The sequence below is a fragment of the Cololabis saira genome, chromosome 6, assembly GCF_033807715.1.
Source record: "Cololabis saira isolate AMF1-May2022 chromosome 6, fColSai1.1, whole genome shotgun sequence".
Taxonomy (NCBI): Eukaryota; Metazoa; Chordata; class Actinopteri; order Beloniformes; family Belonidae; genus Cololabis; species Cololabis saira.
In genome coordinates, this window is record NC_084592.1 from 44935661 (window position 1) to 44956228 (window position 20568).

Genomic DNA, 20568 nt, shown 5'->3' on the forward strand with positions numbered 1-20568 from the left:
GTGTTTTGTTGTATTAGACGCTATACAAATAAAATTGAATTGAATTGAATTGAATTATTGTATCCATCCATCCATCATCCGTCCATCCATCCATCTATCATAAATCCATCATCCATCATCCATCCATGCACTAATGCATCCATCCATCATCCATCCATCCATCCATCCATCCATCCACCCATGCATCCAGCCATCCATCATCCATCCATCCATCCATCCATCCACCCATGCATCCATCCATTATCCATCCATCATCCATCCATCCATCCATCCATCCATCATCCATCCATTCATCCATCCATCATCCATCCATCAAACTATCAATCCATCCATCCATCCATCCATCATCCATCCATGCACTAATCCATCGATCCATCATCCATCCATCCATCCATCCAACATCTGTCCATCCATCATCCATCCATGCACTAATGCATCCATCCATCATCCATCCATTCATCCATCCATCATCCATACATGCACTAATGCATCCATCCATCCATCCATCTTCCATCCATCCATCCATCCATCATCCATCCATAAACTAATGCATCCATCCATCATCCATCCATCCATCCATCCATCCATCCATCCATCATCTGTCCATCCATCCATCCGTCCATCCCTCCATCCATCCATCCATCCATCATCTATCCATGCACTAATGCATCCATCCATCATCTGTCCATCCATCCATCCATCATCCATCCATCATCCATCCATCCATCATCCATCCATCAAACTATCAATCCATCCATCCATCCATCCATCCATGCACTAATCCATCCATCCATCCATCCATCCATCATCCATCCATGCATCCAGCAAACTATCAATCCATCCATCCATCATCCATCCATCATCCATCCATCCATCATCCATCCGTCCATCCATCCATCCATCCATCCATCATCCATCCATCAACCTATCAATCCATCCATCCATCCATCCATCCATCATCCATCCATGCACTAATGCATCCATCCATCCATCATCCGTCCATCCATCCATCATCCATCCATCCATCCATCCATCATCCGTCCATCAAACTATCAATCCATCCATCCATCCATCCATCCATCATCCATCCATCAAACTATCAATCCATCCATCCATCCATCCATCCATCATCCATCCATCAAACTATCAATCCATCCATCCATCCATCCATCCATCATCCATCCATGCACTAATGCATCCATCCATCCATCATCCGTCCATCCATCCATCATCCATCCATCCATCCATCCATCCATCATCCGTCCATCCATTCATCTCCATCCATCCATCCATCCATCATCCGTCCGTCCATCCATCCATCCATCCATCCATCCATCCATCCATCCATCCATCCATCCATCCATCCATCCATCCATCATCCGTCCGTCCATCCATCCATCATCCATCCATCCATCCATCCATCCATCCATCCATCATCCATCCATCCATCCATCCATCCATCCATCCATCCATCCATCCATCATCCGTCCATCCATCCATCCATCCATCCAGCCATCCATCCATCCATCCATCCATCCATCCATCCATCATCCGTCCGTCCATCCATCCATCCATCCATCCATCATCCGTCCGTCCAGCCATCCATCCATCATCCGTCCGTCCATCCATCCATCCATCCATAATCGATCCATCCATCATCGGTCCATCCATCCATCCATCCATCCATCCATCCATCCATCCATCCATCCATCCATCCATCCATCCATCCATCCATCATTGGTCCATCCATCCATCCATCCATCCATCCATCCATCCATCCATCCATCCATCCATCAATCCATCATCCAATTTGACTCTTTTTGATTATTTTCGCTCACTCTACAGTAAATAGTTAAATAGGTAATAGACAATAGACAAATGACAGCTCTTATTAACATATATACAATTTTCAAAAAGTGAAAGATGCAGCAGTATGAGGTAGATATGATTATTGGAAGGTGCATTGTCACAGCATATGATTGAGGTTATTATTATTATTGTTACTATTGATTGATTACTCTGAGACTCTATGAGTGTTGAGAGTTCATCAGAGCAACAGCTTGGGGGATATTGCACATGTTAGTATTGTTGTTATTGCACATGTTGTTATTGTCCATTACACTGCAAAGTTGCAAAACTCAAAATCTTACCGAGAATATTAGTCTTATTTCTAGTTAAAATGTCTCATTTTTAGTCAAAAAATTCTCATTACACTTAAAACAAGATTCATCACTGGAAAAAACAACAATTATCACCTGTTTCAAGTAGATTTTTACTTAAAATAAGTAGAAAAATCTGCCAGTGGAACAAGATTTTTTTGCTTGCAATGAGAAGATAATTCTTTTTCTACTTATTTCAAGTGAAAATTTACTTGAAACAGGTGAAAATTGTCAAATAACAAGTTATTTTTCTGGTAATGACTCTTGTTTTAAGTGTAATGAGATTTTTTTTTTTACTAAAAATGACACATTTTAACTAGAAATAAGACAAATATTCCTGGTAAGATTTTGAGTTTTTGCAGTGTACTACTTTGAGCTAGTGATTTAAAAAAGAAAATCCTAAGATTTTTACATGTGTGACGTCTCTGCAGGAGCACGACTGCTGCAGCAGAGGAGCCAAAGACGAGGTACACAATAAATACTGTTGAAATCCCAGCACAGTGCATGTGGAGAGGATTGTGAATGACTCTTCTGTTTTCTCCTCTTGTAGCACTAAAACCACCACAGTGGTCAAGAACGGAGACACCACCGAGACGACCGTCACCACCACCAAGACTGTCAAGTACGAATTCAAAGTAGTTCTCATCTGTGTCACACTTTTACTCCGTCCTCACGAGTCTGATGAGTTTTCTCCTCTTACACAGACCTGCGGAGGTGAAATCTCCCACCAAGACCGACACGTTCACCCAGCGGGTCCTCTCCTCCAGCAAAGGGTAAAAAATAAAAACAGCCAGTGGCCACTGAGCAGATACCACATTCAGAGTTATAGATAAAAACACATCAATAAGTTCCAGTGTTCCTAAATTATAAATACACCATTGAAAAGGATCAAGTAATATAATGTTGCAGCAACAGGCGACGATCTACTGGCTCGTACTTTGCTTTTTCAGTTTTTCTTAAAGTAAAACTGGAACGATGAATGATGATGAATATTTTTATGCTAATTATTATTATTATTATTATTATTATTATTATTATTATTATTATTATTATTATTATTATTGTTGTTGTTGTTCTCATTATTATTATTATTATTATTATTATTATTATTATTATTATTATTATTATTATTATTATTATTATTATTGTTGTTGTTGTTCTCATTATCATTATTATTATTATTATTATTGTTATTATTATTATTATTATTATTAGTAGTAGTAGTAGTAGTAGTAGTAGTAGTAGTGGTAGTAGTAGGAGGAGGATATTATTATTATTATTATTATTCATTATTATCGCTGCTATTATTAATTATTATTATTAATAATAATAATAATAATTATTATTATTATTAATAATAATAATACTAATAATACTATTATTATTATTGCTATTGTTGTTGTTCTTATCATTATCATCAATATTATTATTATTAGTAGTAGTAGTAGTAGTAGGAGTAGTAGTATTGTTATTATTATTATTAATAATAATAATAATAACAATAATAATAATAATAATAATAATTATTATTATTATTATTATTTATTATTATCGCTGCTATTATTATTAATTATTATTATTATTATTATTATTATTATTATTATTATTATTATTATTATTATTATTATTATTATTATTATATAACACTCTGGGCTTTTTTGGATATTTCCACCAAATGCAGTACGGTAGATCAGACCTCAGACGAAGCGTGTCCTGAACCCTCGGTCGCCTCCAGCGCTGAATGAATACTTTAACCAGCTTTTCTGGTTTCCTGCTGTTTTTGCAGTAAAGAGTGAAATAAAGTGGCAGCAGCAGCTTCTCGTTGTGCCCGTTAAAGGATCTCAGCATGCAAGGAAGAAGAGTTTGCTCTGCCTGGTTTTTAAATGCTATCCCTTTTTGTTTGAGCTTCCCTTGATCTAATACAAACATCTCAGATGCAGACAATAATCAAGATTGAAATAGTATTAAAAGTACTTTTTTTTCTTCTGACACAGTTGATTGTAAGTTTAGGAAAGTATAGGAAGGAGGAAGTGTGTTATAACTCTGGAGTCGACGTTTTACCTTTCTGAATATGGATGAATGTGTGTTTCTACATCTCTTTTACGCCCAGGTCGCAGTACTCCACCTACTCTCCCACCAGAACCACTAAAGTCCCAGAGAAAACCGTTTCCAGCCCTAAAGAGTAAGACGTACTGTGATAATTCGTTTAAAGCCTGACTGGAGTCTCGGCTGTGTTTGACGTGTCTTTAACAAACTTGTGTGCAGAGCTGAGAAAAAACTGTACGACACACTCATCCCCTCATCCCTGAAGGACGACCCCCCCACCAAAAACAGGTGATATTTCTAATCAGTTATACGTTTATTACACTGAAAAAAATAAATCTAAGCGCATGTAAAGAGTAAGACGTACTTTGATCATTTAATTAAAGTCCGACTGGAGTCTCGGCTGGGTTTGACGTGTCTTTAACAAATTTCTGTCCAGAGCTGAGAAAAAACTGTACGACACACTCATCCCCTCATCCCTGAAGGACGACCCCCCCACCAAAAACAGGTGATATTTTTAATCTGTTGTAGACTGTAGATTAGACTGTAAGAAATGACAGAGAAGGACTGTTTTCTTATAAAGGTTCCCTGTTCTTTTTGCAGCAAAACAACAGTCACCACGACCGAGACGGTGACGGTGAAAAGCAGCCCTGACAAAGAGTACGTTTCATCCTCTCGTGGTTATAAAGCAGCGCAGCCAGCAGGCCAGACGCTGACAATATCTAAAATAAGTAAAGTAAGAGTTAGAATTAAAGCTGCAAGCAGCGATGAACGGGCCCTCGCACATGCAATTTGCACCAATTAAGGTCAAGGACTCAAAACTAAGTCCGATGACACCGCCATGACTCTTTGTCAAACCATTCAAAAGTTATGGCAGAAAATAGGAATGATCAAATATCGACCAATCAGAAGAGGGGGTGGGGCTAATTCACACCAATTATGGTCAAGGGATTCAAAACCATGTCCGATGACACCACCCACCAAGGACGGATTATCATGACCACGGGCCCTGGACACAAACTCGCTATGGGCCCCTACCTACAATAATATCTTACGTGCACGGTGCATACTCTCCCCAATCACTCAGTTTGGTCACACAATGGCGCAGAGAATCCACAATCACACCGTGTGATTGTGGATGGCGGAGTGGCGGAGCATGGGTCTCAGTCCAGAGGGGGGCGGAGCATTCTCGATGGGCCCTTATGATAGTCATTTTAACGTTCAACAACATCATCCTACCCATCAAACTACATGTATTCTCACTTTTATTGAGCCAAGCCTATAGGCCTATGCTGCAGAAAGCGCGCACACACACACACACACACACACACACACACACACACACACACACACACAGGCCTGACAGCTGTCAATCACATGGAGCTGAAAACTCTGATAGTCACGGACTGACTCAGTTCCATCTTTGATACAGCTTAAATACAAAAAAAAAACATTACACAATCTATTTAGATAGATATTGACACAGCGGTTTATAACATCATTTCTGAGCTCTAGAACAGAGAATAGACTCGTCGGTCTAGTTGACAACAACACAAAGCTCATTCAAATAGGCAGGTGGTCAAGAATACACAACATTCTGATAAAGAAATGATTTATGAAAGTTACACTGACTCACCAATGGTAGTTGACTCTTCCATAAAACTTTGTACATGCTTAGTCCTCTTTTAAAGTTTAGCGCTCACCTCCTTCATGGCCGCAAATTTGCCGAGTCGGCAAATTAGCTCTAACTGTTAAGGCTGATTTATGGTTCCGCGTTACACCAACGCAGATCCTACGGCGTAGGTTACGCGGCGATGCGCGGAGGTTCTGCGTCGATTTAACGCAGAACCATAAATCAGGCTTTCCAGCCAATCAGCGTTGGCTCACGGCCCTGATGCATTCAGGACAGTTGTAAAGTAAGAATTAGTCTACACTGACCGCACAATGCACATTTTATCATTATTATAGCCTACAATTTACGATTATATATGAATGTATAACACAAAACGGGGCCCTATCATTGGGCCCTATGAGCTTGTAAATTTATTTTAATTTACACATAAAAAAAAAACAAAATGTTTGAAAGCCGAGGGCCCCCATTGGCTCCAGGGCCCTGGGCACACGCCCACTTTGCCCATGCGGTAATCCGTCTATGCCACCCACCAGTCTTTATGTCAAACCTTTCAAAAGTTATGGCCAAAAATAGGAATTATGAAATATCAACCAATCAGAAGAAGGGGCGGGGCAAATTTGCACCAATAAAGGTCAAGGACTCAATACCGAGTCTGATGACACCACCCACAACTCTCTATGTCAAACCATTCAAAAGTTATAACAGAAAATAGGGACAACCAATCAGAAGAAGGGGCGGAGCTAATTCAGGCCAATGAAGCTCAAGGACTCAATACCGAGTCCGATGACACCACCCACGACTCTTTATGTCAAACCATTCAAAAGTTATGGCAGAGAAAAGTTTTCTAGGGGGCGCTGTTGAGCCGTTAGCCACGCCCATTAATGCAAACCATGAAATATCAAATTAATCGCCAGGCCTGGCTTGGTGCAAAATTTGGTGACTTTTGGGGAACGTTTAAAGGGGCAAAAAGACCCTCCTTCCGTCAGAAGAAAGAAAGAAGAAAAAAGGAAAAAAAATCCTACAGATACCATAGGGCCTTCGCACTGTAAGTGCTCGGGCCCTAAAAATGCGGAAATTAACCTTCCAGCATCTGCAGATCTCCACTGTTGTCTTAAACTGAGCTTCAGCAAAGAGTGAGATCAAATCTTACGTAGTAATACTATCTAGTAGTATGTACTAATAGTATCTTGTAGTATATAGTAATGCACCAAATGTACTTTAGTCATCTGAAAACACTGTTCCTGAAATGTCATTTTGGATGGATGGATGGATGGATGGATGGATGGATGGATGGATGGATGGATGATGGATGGATGATGGATGGATGGATGGATGGATGGATGAATTGATGGATGGATGGATGGATGATGAATGGATGGATGGATGAATTGATGGATGGATGGATGGATGAATTGATGGATGGATGGATGGATGGATGGGTGGATGGATGGATGGATGGATGAATTGATGGATGGATGGATGGATGAATTGATGGATGGATGGATGGATGGATGGGTGGATGGATGGATGGATGGATGCATGGATGATGGATGGATGATAGATGGATGGATGGATAATGGATGGATGATGGATGGATGGATGATGGATGGATGGATGATGGATGGATGGATGGATGGATGATTGATGGATGGATGGATGATTGATGGATGGATGGATGCATTAGTGCATGGATGGAGGGATGGATGATTGATGGATGGATGGATGGATGGATGGATGGATGGATGGATGGATGATGGATGGATGATGGATGGATGGATGGATGGATGGATGAATTGATGGATGGATGGATGGATGATGAATGGATGGATGATGGATGGATGGATGGATGGATGGATGGATGAATTGATGGATGGATGGATGGATGGGTGGATGGATGGATGGATGGATGCATGGATGATGAATGGATGGATGGATGGATGGATGGATGATGGATGGATGGATGGATGGATGGATGGATGGGTGGATGGATGGATGGATGGATGGATGGATGCATGGATGATGAATGGATGGATGGATGGATGGATGGATGGATGGATGGATGGATGGATGGATGGATGGAAAGTGACAGAAACTCTTGTAGAATCTTCTTCCCAACTTAGGAACAGATACAGAAAACTTTTATCAACTTCTCATCAACCAACTATTTTCCTTCTGATTTCCTTCCAGCGCCGAGGACAAACTCTACGACTCTCTCATCCCCAAATCCATCAAAACCGACGTCCCAAAGAGGTAATGACTTTATTCCACCTGAGAAAACCCGCTCTTCCTCCCAGAGTGGAGCAGCATCGACACACGACTCGTTTAAACCACAGTTTAAGTGCTGAGCTGCTGTTTAACACCACCAGAATCCATTATTGATCATTTCCACTGATTAATGATCCGTTCATTCCAGCAAAACGCCGGTGTCCAGCACTGAAACGGTGACGGTGAAAAGCTCCCCCGACAGGTGAGTTACTACTGTCTGTTTACAAAACCAACTCATAAAATAAAGAGATTAACAGCTGAGGCCTAAATACCAGACGGTCTAATAAGAATATTTGTCTTATTTTTATGTTTCAGCGATGGTTTTAAAAATAAAACTAAAACACGGACTTCCTCCACGTAAGATAAACTCCATCACTCTTTTTATCTTCTTTGCTCACTTTTTCTGAATAAACTTTGTAATTTTTCTCTTTTTTCTGCTTTCCTGTATACAGGACTGTCTCAGAAAATTAGAATATTGTGATAAAGTTCTTTATTTTCTCTAATGGAATTAAAAAAAACAAAAATGTCATACATTCTGGATTAATTAAAAATCAACTAAAATATTGCAAGCCTTTTATTATTTTAATATTGCTGATTATGGCTTACAGTTTAAGATTAAGATTCCCAGAATATTCTATTTTTTGAGATAGGATATTTGAGTTTTCTTAAGCTGTAAACCATGATCAGCAATATTAAAATAATAAAAGGCTTGCAATATTTCAGTTGATTTGTAATGAATCCAGAATGTAGGACATTTTTGTTTTTGTAATTACATTACAGAAAATCACAATATTCTAATTTTCTGAGACAGTCATTTAAATATCAAAACATTTCTTGTGTTCTTCTGGAATAATAAGCATTTTTATATAAACATTTCTGCAGGATTGCACCGTTAATGCTCGTATTTGTGTGTTTTATACGTCCTTGTTCTTAAAGGGCCGAGGATGAGCTGTACGGCACGCTGCTGCCTAAATCCATCACGTCTGATCCCCCCTCCTCGCCCAGGTGAGACGTCTCAGGGTTTATCTGTCGTTAACAGTACTCGAGTTGTAAAAAAAAATCAGGGGGGATGGTGGATTTTATCATATGGGGACAGATAATTTGTGCTGATTACAAATAATATAATATATTACAAATAATAGCAGTGACCAAAACACCTGCAGAAATACTGCAGGAATGACATAGCAGCAGTTAAATGCAGCCTTCTGTAAGCTTTAAATATCCACTGGGCTTACATCAAATACATCAAAACACAACAATAAAAAACACTTTTCTGAACTTATCAATATGACTCTGTCCTTCACAGGATAAGTAACATGGATCACTGCAAAAACTCACAATCTTAACAAGAATATTTGTCCTATTTCTAGTTAAAATGTCTCATTTTACTAAAAAGAAATCTCATTACACTTAAAACAAGACTCATCACTGGAAAAAACAACAATTTTCACTTGTTTCAAGTAAATTTTCACTTGAAATAAGTAGAAAAATCTTCCAGTGGAACCAGATTGTTTTGTCTTATAATGAGAAGATAAATCTTGTCCCACTGGCAGATTTTTCTACTTATTTCAAGTGAAAATTTACTTGAAACAAGTGAAAATTGTCAAATAAGTTATTTTTCTGGTGTTATTTTTCTGGTGATGACTCTAAATGTTGAAATAGCAGTAAAACCACATTCATTGATGAAATGACATATGGGATGGAAAGGGGGGATGATTTGGACCGTTTTTATTTCAGGGGGGGATGCCTTCCCCCTCATCCCCTCTCATCCCCCCTCAACTCCAGTACTGGTCGTTAACTAAACCAGCAACCATCTCGTTTAGTCGTCCAACTCACCATCGTCTCTGTCTCGTCTCTGTCTCACCAGAACCAGCATCACCAGGAGAGAAGTCGGCCCCGTGAAAAACAGCAAAGGGTAAGAGTTAGAAATAGAGATATGTTCTTTCTTTCTTTCTTTCTTTCTTTCTTTCTTTCTTTCTTTCTTTCTTTCTTTCTTCCTTCCTTCCTTCCTTCCTGACATATACAAGATGCACTCTGACGTTTACTTCCATGTTATTCAGAGGAGAGAGTCCAACTGTGACTTCGCCTTCCTCCACGCGAACCATCAGGTAAAGACATCAGAACCCTTCATGACCCTTCATGACCCTTCATGACCCTTCATGACCCTTCATGACCCTTCATGACCCTTCAGAACCTTCAGAACCTTCAGAATTGGAAATCACATTATACAAAGATAAAAATATCAAAAACAATTGCTCTGTTACACAAAGTAAAGGATTCATTGGACAACAAAGCATTGTACATTTTATATAACACTCTGATTGTTCCATATCTGACCTACTGTGTTGAAGTTTGGGGAAATGCCTGTAAAACATTTATATTCAATCAATTTTCATTTTGCAAAAAAGAGCCATAAGAATAATCAGTAGAAAACGATATAGAGACCCAACAAATCCATTATTCCTTCAGTTAAAATGGTTGAAATTTCATGAATTAGTAGACTAAAGTATTCTGCAAATTATGTTTAAAGCGCGTAAGAAAACTTTACCAATCAACATTCAGAAAAGATTTGACTAAAGAGAAAGCAAGTATAACTTAAAAGGAACAAAGATTTTTAAAAAACCAAGATTCAGGACTAAATTGATGGAACGTTGTGTTTCTGTGAAAGGAATCAGTTTATGGAACAATCTGAATAAAGAAAACAAAGAATCCAAATCAAATATTACATTCAAAAGAACAATTAAAGCCTGTATGTTAAGGAAATATAATGAAAAATGTTAGTTAAGTTTGATTGACCTACCCATAGCCGGCGGTTATTTTATTTTATTTTAGTTTTTTATTTACTTAGTTGTTGTTTTTTAAATTTTTTATTTACGTCATTTGTAAATTTATTTCTTGGGAAAAAGGGGCAGATTAGATAAGATTCTTCTTCTTTCTGCTCCTTTTCATTCACAATTTAGGAACGTTTGTGTTTGTATTGAATTGTTTGTTGTTTTATTTTTGAATGAAATAAAGAATAAATTAAATGAAAAACCCTTCAGAGCCCTTAAAAATCCTCCAGAACCCCTCAGAACTCCTCAGAACTCCTCAGCATGATTACAATCATGTCATTTTTCAGGTCTCGTTGTTTGATTTTTCCATTTCTTTGTCTCCTGGCTGCAGCTACGGCTCGTACCCCGACGACGTTCCCTCCTCCCGGCCAAGTTCCTACAGGTGAACCTCTCAGCTTCATTTGGGTCGTTCAGGTCACCGGAGGCCCGTTTGGTTTCATTGCAGTGAGAAAAGAAAGAGAGAGAAAGTGTCTGAGCTGTTTTTAATCTGTGTTTTTGCTCTGACAGCAGCAGCGACCGTAAATCCTACTCTTACTCCAGACCCGACTCCAGGTAGGAACCACCTCAGGACCCGGAGCCGTGATTTGATTTGAAGATTTTATTTCGAACATGCATGTTAAAAAAGAGTACAAAAAAGTAAATAAAAAAAACAGAATACAAAATATATATATATATATATATATATATATATATATATATATATATATATATATATATATATATATATATATATATATACAATACTGATGAGATTGAAATATTGCAAGCCTTTTATTATTTTAATATTGCTGATTATGGTTTACAGTTTAAGATTAAGATTCCCAGAATATTCAAATTTTTTGAGATAGGATATTTGAGTTTTCTTAAACTGTAAACCATGATCAGCAATATTAAAATAATAAAAGGCTTGCAATATTTCAGTTGATTTGTTATGAATCCAGAATGTATGACATTCTTGCATTAAAGAAAATAAAGGACTTTATCACAATATTCTAATTTTCTGAGACAGTCCTGTATTTTGAATAGAATGTTTCTGATATGTTTTGACTTTGTTTTAGCTCCATGTTCAGGCTGTTCCACAGTTTCACTCATACAGAAACTCTTCAGTGTTGATGAGATGTAGTTTTAAGGTGGAATCTCTGCTTCTCTTCTTCCTCTGCAGTTACAGCAGCAGCGTCACCAGCCCCACGGCCTTCACCTCCCCGTCGTACCGGAGCAGCAGGTCCGACGTGTCTTCTGAACGGTAGGAAACTAACGGCACCACAGAGCTGAGTCAGCGGTATCTGCAGCTCTGCCTCCTCTAAAGGCCGACGTCAGCGTGTTGGCAACGCCGACATGCTGACGCGGCGCTCGTCTCAGGTTCACGTCTCCTCACATCAGTTTAGCGTTCTGGTTCGGCTGTGATGACCTCTGAGTAGAGGGAATGCACATGATGTCATAGATGAGACTTCACAGCGGGTTTCTCCCACTGAGTGTCAGAAAGACTGAGTGACAGAAAGACTGAGTGGCAGAAAGACTGAGTGGCAGAAAGACTGAGTGACAGAAAGACTGAGTGGCAGAAAGACTGAGGCCCCGTTTCCACGTAGCAAAAACGGTGGTGTTTTCATGCGTTTTGGCCATTCGTTTACACGAAAACGAAGCTCAAAGTCACCAAAAACGATCAGTTCTGAAAACTCCGGCCAAAGTGGAGATTTTCAAAAACCCTGTCTTCACGTTTGCTTTTAAACGGAGAGAAACGGACATTTAGGCTTTAGAACGTCACTGTAGCAAGGCTAGTGCTACGGGGGCCCGACCGACAGGATTGAGGAGGACACGGAGCTTTGTGCAGAACCCTTTTTATTGCCCAAATCACCGCCAACACGTGCACAAGCACCTCAGCATACCAGGGACACACGTGCTTCCAGCTTCAGCAGCCTCCAAGGGAGAGCAGCCATGCCTTATGCAGGCAGGCAGGGTGGAGAGGTTGATTGGGCCCACCTGTGCCCTAATCAGCCTAAGTGGCTGCAGCTCCTCCACCCTGCCACAGTCACATTATGAGACAGAAACGTCACCAGCGTCATGTGTTCGACCTGTGTTTACAATTTGTTTACACACCGTCAATATTTTCTTGTATTTTACCTGTTTTATATTCTAAACTCACACTTAAAAGTAACTCCACTTCTCTGTCACTCCAAACCAAAGACTCTCGTTCCGTCTTGGAAGTAACTGCAGTCAAGGCTGATTTATGGTTCCGCGTTACACCAACGCAGAGCCTACGTAGGCTACGCCGTCGATTTAACACGGAAACATATTATTAAGGCATCACACGTGTCATTTGTTGATGTTTTTTTCCAGGATTCTGATTGGCTAGCATGACTTTATCTTCTCGTTACACTGCCCCCTGTAGGTTTGGCTGCTCATAGCACCTTAACAGATATTTATGCGGGTTCGTGTAAACGAGGATATTTTTCAAAACGTAGAGGGGCAAATATCCGTTTTTGTAAATACCCGGCTACGTGGAAACGTGGCCTGAGTGGTAGAAAGACTGACACCGTGTCATAACTGCATGAGAGCGTCCGACTATCGTCGCACTGCGTGACATCGGACGCTCTCTGTCCACACTGAAACCGTTAATATGCAGTTCTGTTATTAATTGTTGTTCAACTCTAACAGGCCATATTATTGTGCTGAACTTGCTAACTACCCTCCCTCAACGGTTTAACAGTAGCTAGAGTTCATTAACAGAAGCTAACGGTAAATTAGCTCAGCATCCTGACAAAACACACAAAAATAACGGTCAGAAACTTCCAGCTCTCTGTCCATCTCCCTCCAGCAGCTGCCACTTTATTGAGGTTTTTGTAGTGAAATGAGGAGGAATCATAGAGATAACTTCTCATTTCAACTAACTGGATCAGCCGTTCCTCATCCTGTTTCCTACAGCGCTTTCAACCGGCTTTCAACGCGAAAGCAGCCAGCCAGTTAGGACAGTCCAATAGAAAATAAAGCAATGGAATTGATTTTGTCGCTGACGCTCGCATCGCATGCAGTTAGGACACGGTTTAAGTGTCAGAAAGACTGAGTGTCAGAAAGACTGAGTGTCAGAAAGACTGAGTGTCAGAAAGACTGAGTGTCAGAGAGACTGAGTGTCAGCATAAACTTTCAGTTTGAGCAACTGGAAAACATCTAAAATGGGAAAGAGCTGTTGTGTGATCGACTGTACTCATAGATTTAGCAAGAAATCAGAGTTATCGTTTTACAGACTGATGAAAAATAAGATTAAGAGACAAATGGATCGCTGCAATTCACAGAAACAACTGGATTCCAGACACCGAAACGTGGATTTGCGATATTTGGGGACCTTTAGCAGATATGGGATTAAAATGTGATTAATTAGATTAATTAAATATAAATAATTAAATATAAATCCTGCACGCCTCCAGGACCCTGAGGCGTGCAGGAAAGATTGCAGCAGACCCCTCCCACCCCGGACACAAACTGTTCCAGACTCTTCCCTCTGGCAGGAGGCTGCGGTCCATCAGGACCAAAACCTCACGCCACAAGAACAGTTTTTTCCCGTCTGCAGCCTTCCTCGTCAACAAGGCCCCGGTCCCCCCCCCCCCCCCCCCCCCCCCCGACTACCACGGACTGCCCCCCCATCCCACTCTACGTTACATTAACGTAAAAACTCCAATCCCGTAACTTTTGCACAGACTCATATCCGGCACTTTACAAACCTCATTGTACATTTCTGTCTATACTTTTTACCTATCCTAAGTTTCTAAGTCACTTTTGTACAGACTCACCCGGCACTTTAAAACCTCATTTTGTACATTTCCGGTCTACATTTTATTTCACTGTTTATACTTGTTATTATTGTTTTTACATGTCATTTTATTTTATCTCTTATATATTTGTTTTTTATATTTGTATTGTGTTGCACCAATCCCCATAACAATTTCCTCGTGTGAAAACTTGGCAATAAACCCTTTTCTGATTCTGATTCTGATTCTAATTAGATTTTTTTTTTTTAATCGCCTGACAGCGCTAGTTATTACTTTAACTGGTTTTAGGAGCCGCTTAAACGCCGTCCTCTGGTGTGTTTTATGAAGTGGCTCTGACGGGTTTCTGTTCCCCCCGACAGGCCGGTGCTGGAGAAAGACCTGTGCTCCTCCTGCCACAAACCCTTCACCGCCGACGCCAAGATGGTCCTGGAGGACATGAGGATCAACTGCCACGCCACCTGCTTCAAGGTGAGACCAGCTTCTCTCCTCAGGCCTTCTCTGCTCAGGACACAACGACCCGGCCAGAGTAGAGGTCACACAAGGTCACACCTGTCAAGTCTCCCGCTTTGGCCGGAAAACTACCGTATTTTATCCTCTTACCATCCTCCCGTATTAGTATTTTCCCATACATTTACCTTTTTATAACAAAATAATTAAAAAAAATTATAAGTATATTTATTGATTTCAAAGGGTCAGACAATAGTGAATTAAATGACATTACAGAAATATGCACCGTCTTTTAAACACCACCTAGAAAATGGAACAAACTCTCCACTCAGACAAACCAAAGTAGAAAAGTAACAAAAAATAACCGTAAGTAAAATAAAACAAAACCAAAAAAAAAGAGATACAGAGATGAATAAAAAAAGAAATGAAATGAGAGGGAGAAAAAAAAGGGGATAAAACGTTGGAAATGTATAACATAATAATTTTTTAAAAGCATTCCTGTCTCTGCAAATTGAACTGCCACCTGCTGTATCCTGGGTGGCAGTTCCCACGAGGTTAGGGGCAACAACGGGAGCAAACTCTGAACAACAAATCAGAGATGGATGTAACGAGAGAGAAGATGTTTCTGCCAAAAAAAAGGGAAAACTTCATGTAAATATCTCTAAAAATGGGAAACCCTAAGTTACTTTCCCAAAGAGGAGCAGGATAGGGAACAGGGTTCTGAAAGATTTGTAACTGCGATTTTAGTGTCTCTCATGGGGAGGAACGATGTCCGTCAGCAGCACCAGGGCGGCGCCAGAGAGCCACATGAGTGAAAATGACAAATTAAAAGAAAATGTATCAAATGGTATCAAGATATCAATGTTCACTTTATTGTCATTCCAAAAGTCCAAATACAAGTGGAACGAAATTTCGTTGCCACTGGCTCAAAGCAAGCAATAAAAACAATTAAAACACTAAAAACTCTGAACACTAAAAGATAAGGACACTAGGCTAGAAACTAAAACGCTGCATACTCAAAAGTGCATAAGGATATACAGAGAGTAAAGAGCTGCAGGTGCAGGACTGTAGATTGTACATTGTCGAGGGTAAACAGGGAACGGGTTCTGTTTATTTAAAAATTACATTTATTTATGTAAATGTTTCACTTGAAGACAATCAATGTGTACAGGACTGTCTCAGAAAATTAGAATATTGTGATAAAGTCCTTTATTTTCGGTAATGCAAAAATGTCATACATTCTGGATTCATTACAAATCAACTGAAATATTGCAAGCCTTTTTATTATTTTAATATTGCTGATCATGGCTTATAGTTTAAGAAACCTTAAATATCCTATCTCAAAAAATTAGAATATTCTGGGAATCTTAATCTTAAACTGTAAACCATAATCAGCAATATTAAAATAATAAAAGGCTTGCAATATTTCAGTTGATTTGTAATGAATCCAGAATGAATGACATTTTTGTTTTTTTAATTGCATTACAGAAAATAAAGAACTTTATCACAATATTCTAATTTTCTGAGACAGTCCTGTATATAAACTGAAAATATTTAAAATAAATAAATGTGCTTTAATTCCCCTTTATTTTTTCATTTAGGCTCTATTACAGGAATCACATACATAGGAAAATCCACAGCATTTCGGTGTCAACAAAGGTAGAAGTATCAGATTCTGAGCACTGAATTGTAGTTTGTAAGTGGTTGACAGTAGTTATTTTAGATTTCTTGTAAACCTGTCTTAAAATGTAAGATACTGGCCCTCGGTTGGGCTGGTGGGACCATGGCGGAAAACTTCCCGTATTTTTATATATATATTTATACGTGTTAGAAGAGCAGAGAAGCTCCAGGCGTCGATCTTTAGGGTCACACTTCCTGCGAGATAAAGAGCTCGATAAGAAGCGTAACAGCCGCTCTGCTGAAATCCAGCATTTATCCGGTGTCATCGGAGATTAACGGCCCCCAGCTGTGCGTGTTTGGTGTGTACTCGGTGTGTGTGTGTGTGTGTGTCCTCCTTTTAAGCGTGTGTTTGTGTCTCGGCAGTGTGACGTGTGCGACAGCACCCTGGGTAATCTGAAGGCCGGGGACACCATGTGGATCTACAAGCGCATGGTTCACTGCGAGAGCTGCTTCGACATCACCAGAGGTAAAAAACGCTCCAGTGAAGAATCAATCTTCTCTGTTTCTAAATTACCTGTGAAACTAACTTTCACACCCAACTTCTATCATCCTGGTCCATGATGTACACACACACACAATTTCTCTCCACACAAATATTTCATTTGGAACAAGATATTTCTTTTTTTTTTCTTTAGTTTATTTTAGTCATCCAAAAAACAATGTTATTACATCGGTGCAACCATCATCATACAGCACACATGGGGAAAACAGCAAAACCAGAGAGGCACTAGATGGTAAACCTGTCTCAGAAAATTAGAATCTCAGAAAATTAGAATATTGTGATAAAGTTCTTTATTTTCTGTAATGCAATTAAAAAAACAAAAATGTCATACATTCTGGATTCATTACAAATCAACTGAAATATTGCAAGCCTTTTATTATTTTAATATTGCTGATTATGGCTTACAGTTTAGGATTAAGATTCCCAGAATATTTAAATTTTTTGAGATAGGATATTTGAGTTTTCTTAAGCTGTAAACCATGATCAGCAATATTAAAATAATAAAAGGCTTGAAATATTTCAGTTGATTTGTAATGAATCCAGAATGTATGACATTTTTGCGATACAGAAAGTAAAAGACTTTATCACAATATTCTAATTTTCTGAGACAGTCCTGTATATATCTGTCAATAAGAAAAAAAGAAAAAAAAAGGAATGAATCTTTTTATTTAGTTAATAGAAATTAAACCTGTGTTTCCTCTTTCTCCCTCAGAAAAGTGGCGACGTTGAGGCTCCAGGATTCTTCACATGTTTGATTGGAGGATCTCACAGTTACAGGATGGATTTGACTGTTTAACGACGTTAAAAACCTACGATGGCAGCGGTGTTGTTCTGGTGGTGTTGTGGTGTAGCTGGGCCTGCATCACCTCTATATGGGTTCTTATATTCTTTTTTTTTGTGATCAACTGTTTTTTATTTTTTGTTGATGCATACAATTAAATCGAACAATTATGCACGCAATTGTATAGCACCTTTAAATCACCCGTCCCCCCACCAGCCACCCTGTAGCGATATATATTTTTAATGTCCTGGGTCACGCACCATGAATTCTTGCCACTGAAAGTCCCATATGTGAAATGTCCATAAACAGATTAAACCAGTAGATGATGTGGTGGTTTCCATCGAAGAGCAAGCATTTTTCTAGCGGCTGTTAATCCTGACAGGCACACAACTTTTTCTTTGTAATGTAAATTTAACTGAGAGTCATCATTAATCAGAAGCACTCTGGGAGAACATGCCTTTCCAGTGACATTGGATATATATATATATATATATATATATATATATATATATATATATATATATATATATATATATATATATATATACACTGACTTTTTGCCAGAATGATAATACATGTGAAGGAATGGGTTCTTATATTCTCTTGCTGGGAGTCTGCAGCTTTCCCAGGGATTCTTGTGAGCGGCGTGACGGGGAATGTGATGCTGTTGAGGGCCGGGGGCTTTCTCTCTGTGCAATAAAGCCAATGATAATGTGTTTATATAACCAAAATAAATTAATACAAATTACTATTCCTTTTATTATGTCTCTTTAAGTTATTATGTGTGAAGAACATAATCAGATCAGAATGATCAGAATTGTTGCTTACTGTTTTCAGTTTTTCAGTTTTACATCTGTACCCATACACAGCTTGATTATAAAACAAATTTTAAAAAAATGTGAAAAAAAAGAGTATAAAAAAAGTGTATAATCAGAATAAATGGTAACGACATCCACTGCCAATCCAGGAAGCAGGAACACACGGAGACACACGTCAAGCACTGGAAATCTGCAACAAAAACCACAAACACAAAACCGACACGGAGCCAAAACACGAACAGCAATCGACCAAAAACTACAGAGCAAGCATGCAGGTGAACAAGCCAGTGTGTATGTCTCTGTGTGTGTGTGTGTGTGTGTGTGTGTGTGTGTGTGTGTGTGTGTGTGTGTGTGTGTGTGTGTGTGTGTGTGTGTGTGTGTGTGTGTGTGTGTGTGTGTGTGTGTGTGTGTGATAAACCAAACAGAGTTCCACCTGAAGTGTATCTATAGTGGGGGAGGGGGGAAGCAACCCCGCCACCCGCGAGAACAGGGGCCGACCAGGAAGAACCCGGAACCCAGGCCACCAGCAACCCCACAGAGGAGAAGAACCCGGAACCCAGGCCACCGGCAACCCCACAGAGGGGAGAAGTAGGAGGGAGGCAACCTACCGCCTGCGAGCCCGCGGAGGAAGCGGGGGGGACAACGGAGGGCCCCAGACCCAGGCATCCCATTCATTCATCCATTCACCTATCCGATACCTATACTAATAATAAGATATACTATACATAATAATAATACTAACAATAATACTAATACTAATAATAATAATAATAATAATAATAATAATAACCATCTTTGTATAATATAATATTGATAAATTATTAAATTATGTTGTCCTGCCAATGGAGGCCCAGATCCTCCATGGCAGGACCCTTCCACACCGCATTCTCACCGACAACGACACACATTCACGCACCGTTTCCCCCTCCCCGGGGGGGTCCAGCACCGCCAGAAGGCACCCCAGGCTGCACGGCGAGCCCCGCCAGACCCGGGTATCCCGACCCACCTATCCCAGGCCGGCGAGGGAACGCGGGTGATGTGGGACCCCCTCCCGCCCCTGGTGTTGAGTGCATGTGATTAATGCCATAAAAACAGGGAGGGGGAGGACCAAGTATCGATTTGACACCGACCCCCCCCCCCCCCTCCCAAACTACGTGTCCTTGTCAAATGTATTTATTAAATGTTGAATGTGCAGTGTCTACTTTGCTGTTAAAACCGTGAGGCGGGGAGTGCCGGGCCACGCGGGACAGTGCCCCCCACGACCCGGGCCCTTCCGCTATGTGCGTATGAATCGTGTAGGGGGGGAAGGAGGGGGAGCGGAGGCCGAAGCCAGGAGGCAGGACCAGCAAAGCCGGCCCTGATAAGACACCCGCGTTCCCTCACCGGCCATCCAGTAGACGGGGGCCGGCCCTCCAAGCCGGGCCAGGGCCCCACCGTACCTCCACGGGCGCCCCCGGCGCCACTGGAGCCCCCAGACGGAGGGGGAATCAGTAATATTTGTAAAACGTATCTTTTTGCCCTTCCCACAATGCCTTCTGGAATTACGCCTAAAAGTGCAACTTTTGGGTCTTTGGTTAGCGGTTGGTGGAAGATTTCTGTGAGAGCCTTAAAAATTTCCTCCCAAAATGCTTTCAGTTTTGGACCTGTC

At 40.2% G+C, this 20568-nt stretch overlaps 1 protein-coding gene across 6 annotated transcripts in view; it reads left to right on the forward strand.

The window, feature by feature from the left end:
* scel (sciellin) overlaps positions 1–18854 on the forward strand; it is a 32518-nt gene extending 13664 nt beyond the window's left edge. For 5 of the 6 annotated variants that reach the window (XM_061724639.1, XM_061724641.1, XM_061724642.1 and 2 more), the window contains exons 8-26: positions 2591–2626; positions 2710–2781; positions 2864–2932; positions 4270–4341; positions 4425–4493; positions 4642–4710; positions 4806–4862; positions 8023–8085; positions 8249–8302; positions 8416–8457; positions 9037–9105; positions 9968–10015; positions 10161–10208; positions 11263–11313; positions 11439–11483; positions 12094–12174; positions 15052–15160; positions 17183–17285; positions 18034–18854. In XM_061724639.1, coding sequence (XP_061580623.1) covers positions 2591–2626; positions 2710–2781; positions 2864–2932; positions 4270–4341; positions 4425–4493; positions 4642–4710; positions 4806–4862; positions 8023–8085; positions 8249–8302; positions 8416–8457; positions 9037–9105; positions 9968–10015; positions 10161–10208; positions 11263–11313; positions 11439–11483; positions 12094–12174; positions 15052–15160; positions 17183–17285; positions 18034–18050 — 1174 coding nt within the window. In that variant the 3' untranslated portion in view covers positions 18051–18854. The remainder of the gene's footprint in view (positions 1–2590; positions 2627–2709; positions 2782–2863; positions 2933–4269; positions 4342–4424; positions 4494–4641; positions 4711–4805; positions 4863–8022; positions 8086–8248; positions 8303–8415; positions 8458–9036; positions 9106–9967; positions 10016–10160; positions 10209–11262; positions 11314–11438; positions 11484–12093; positions 12175–15051; positions 15161–17182; positions 17286–18033) is intronic. The other variant, XM_061724640.1, reaches the window with a different exon arrangement.
* Positions 18855–20568: the final 1714 nt, after the last annotated feature.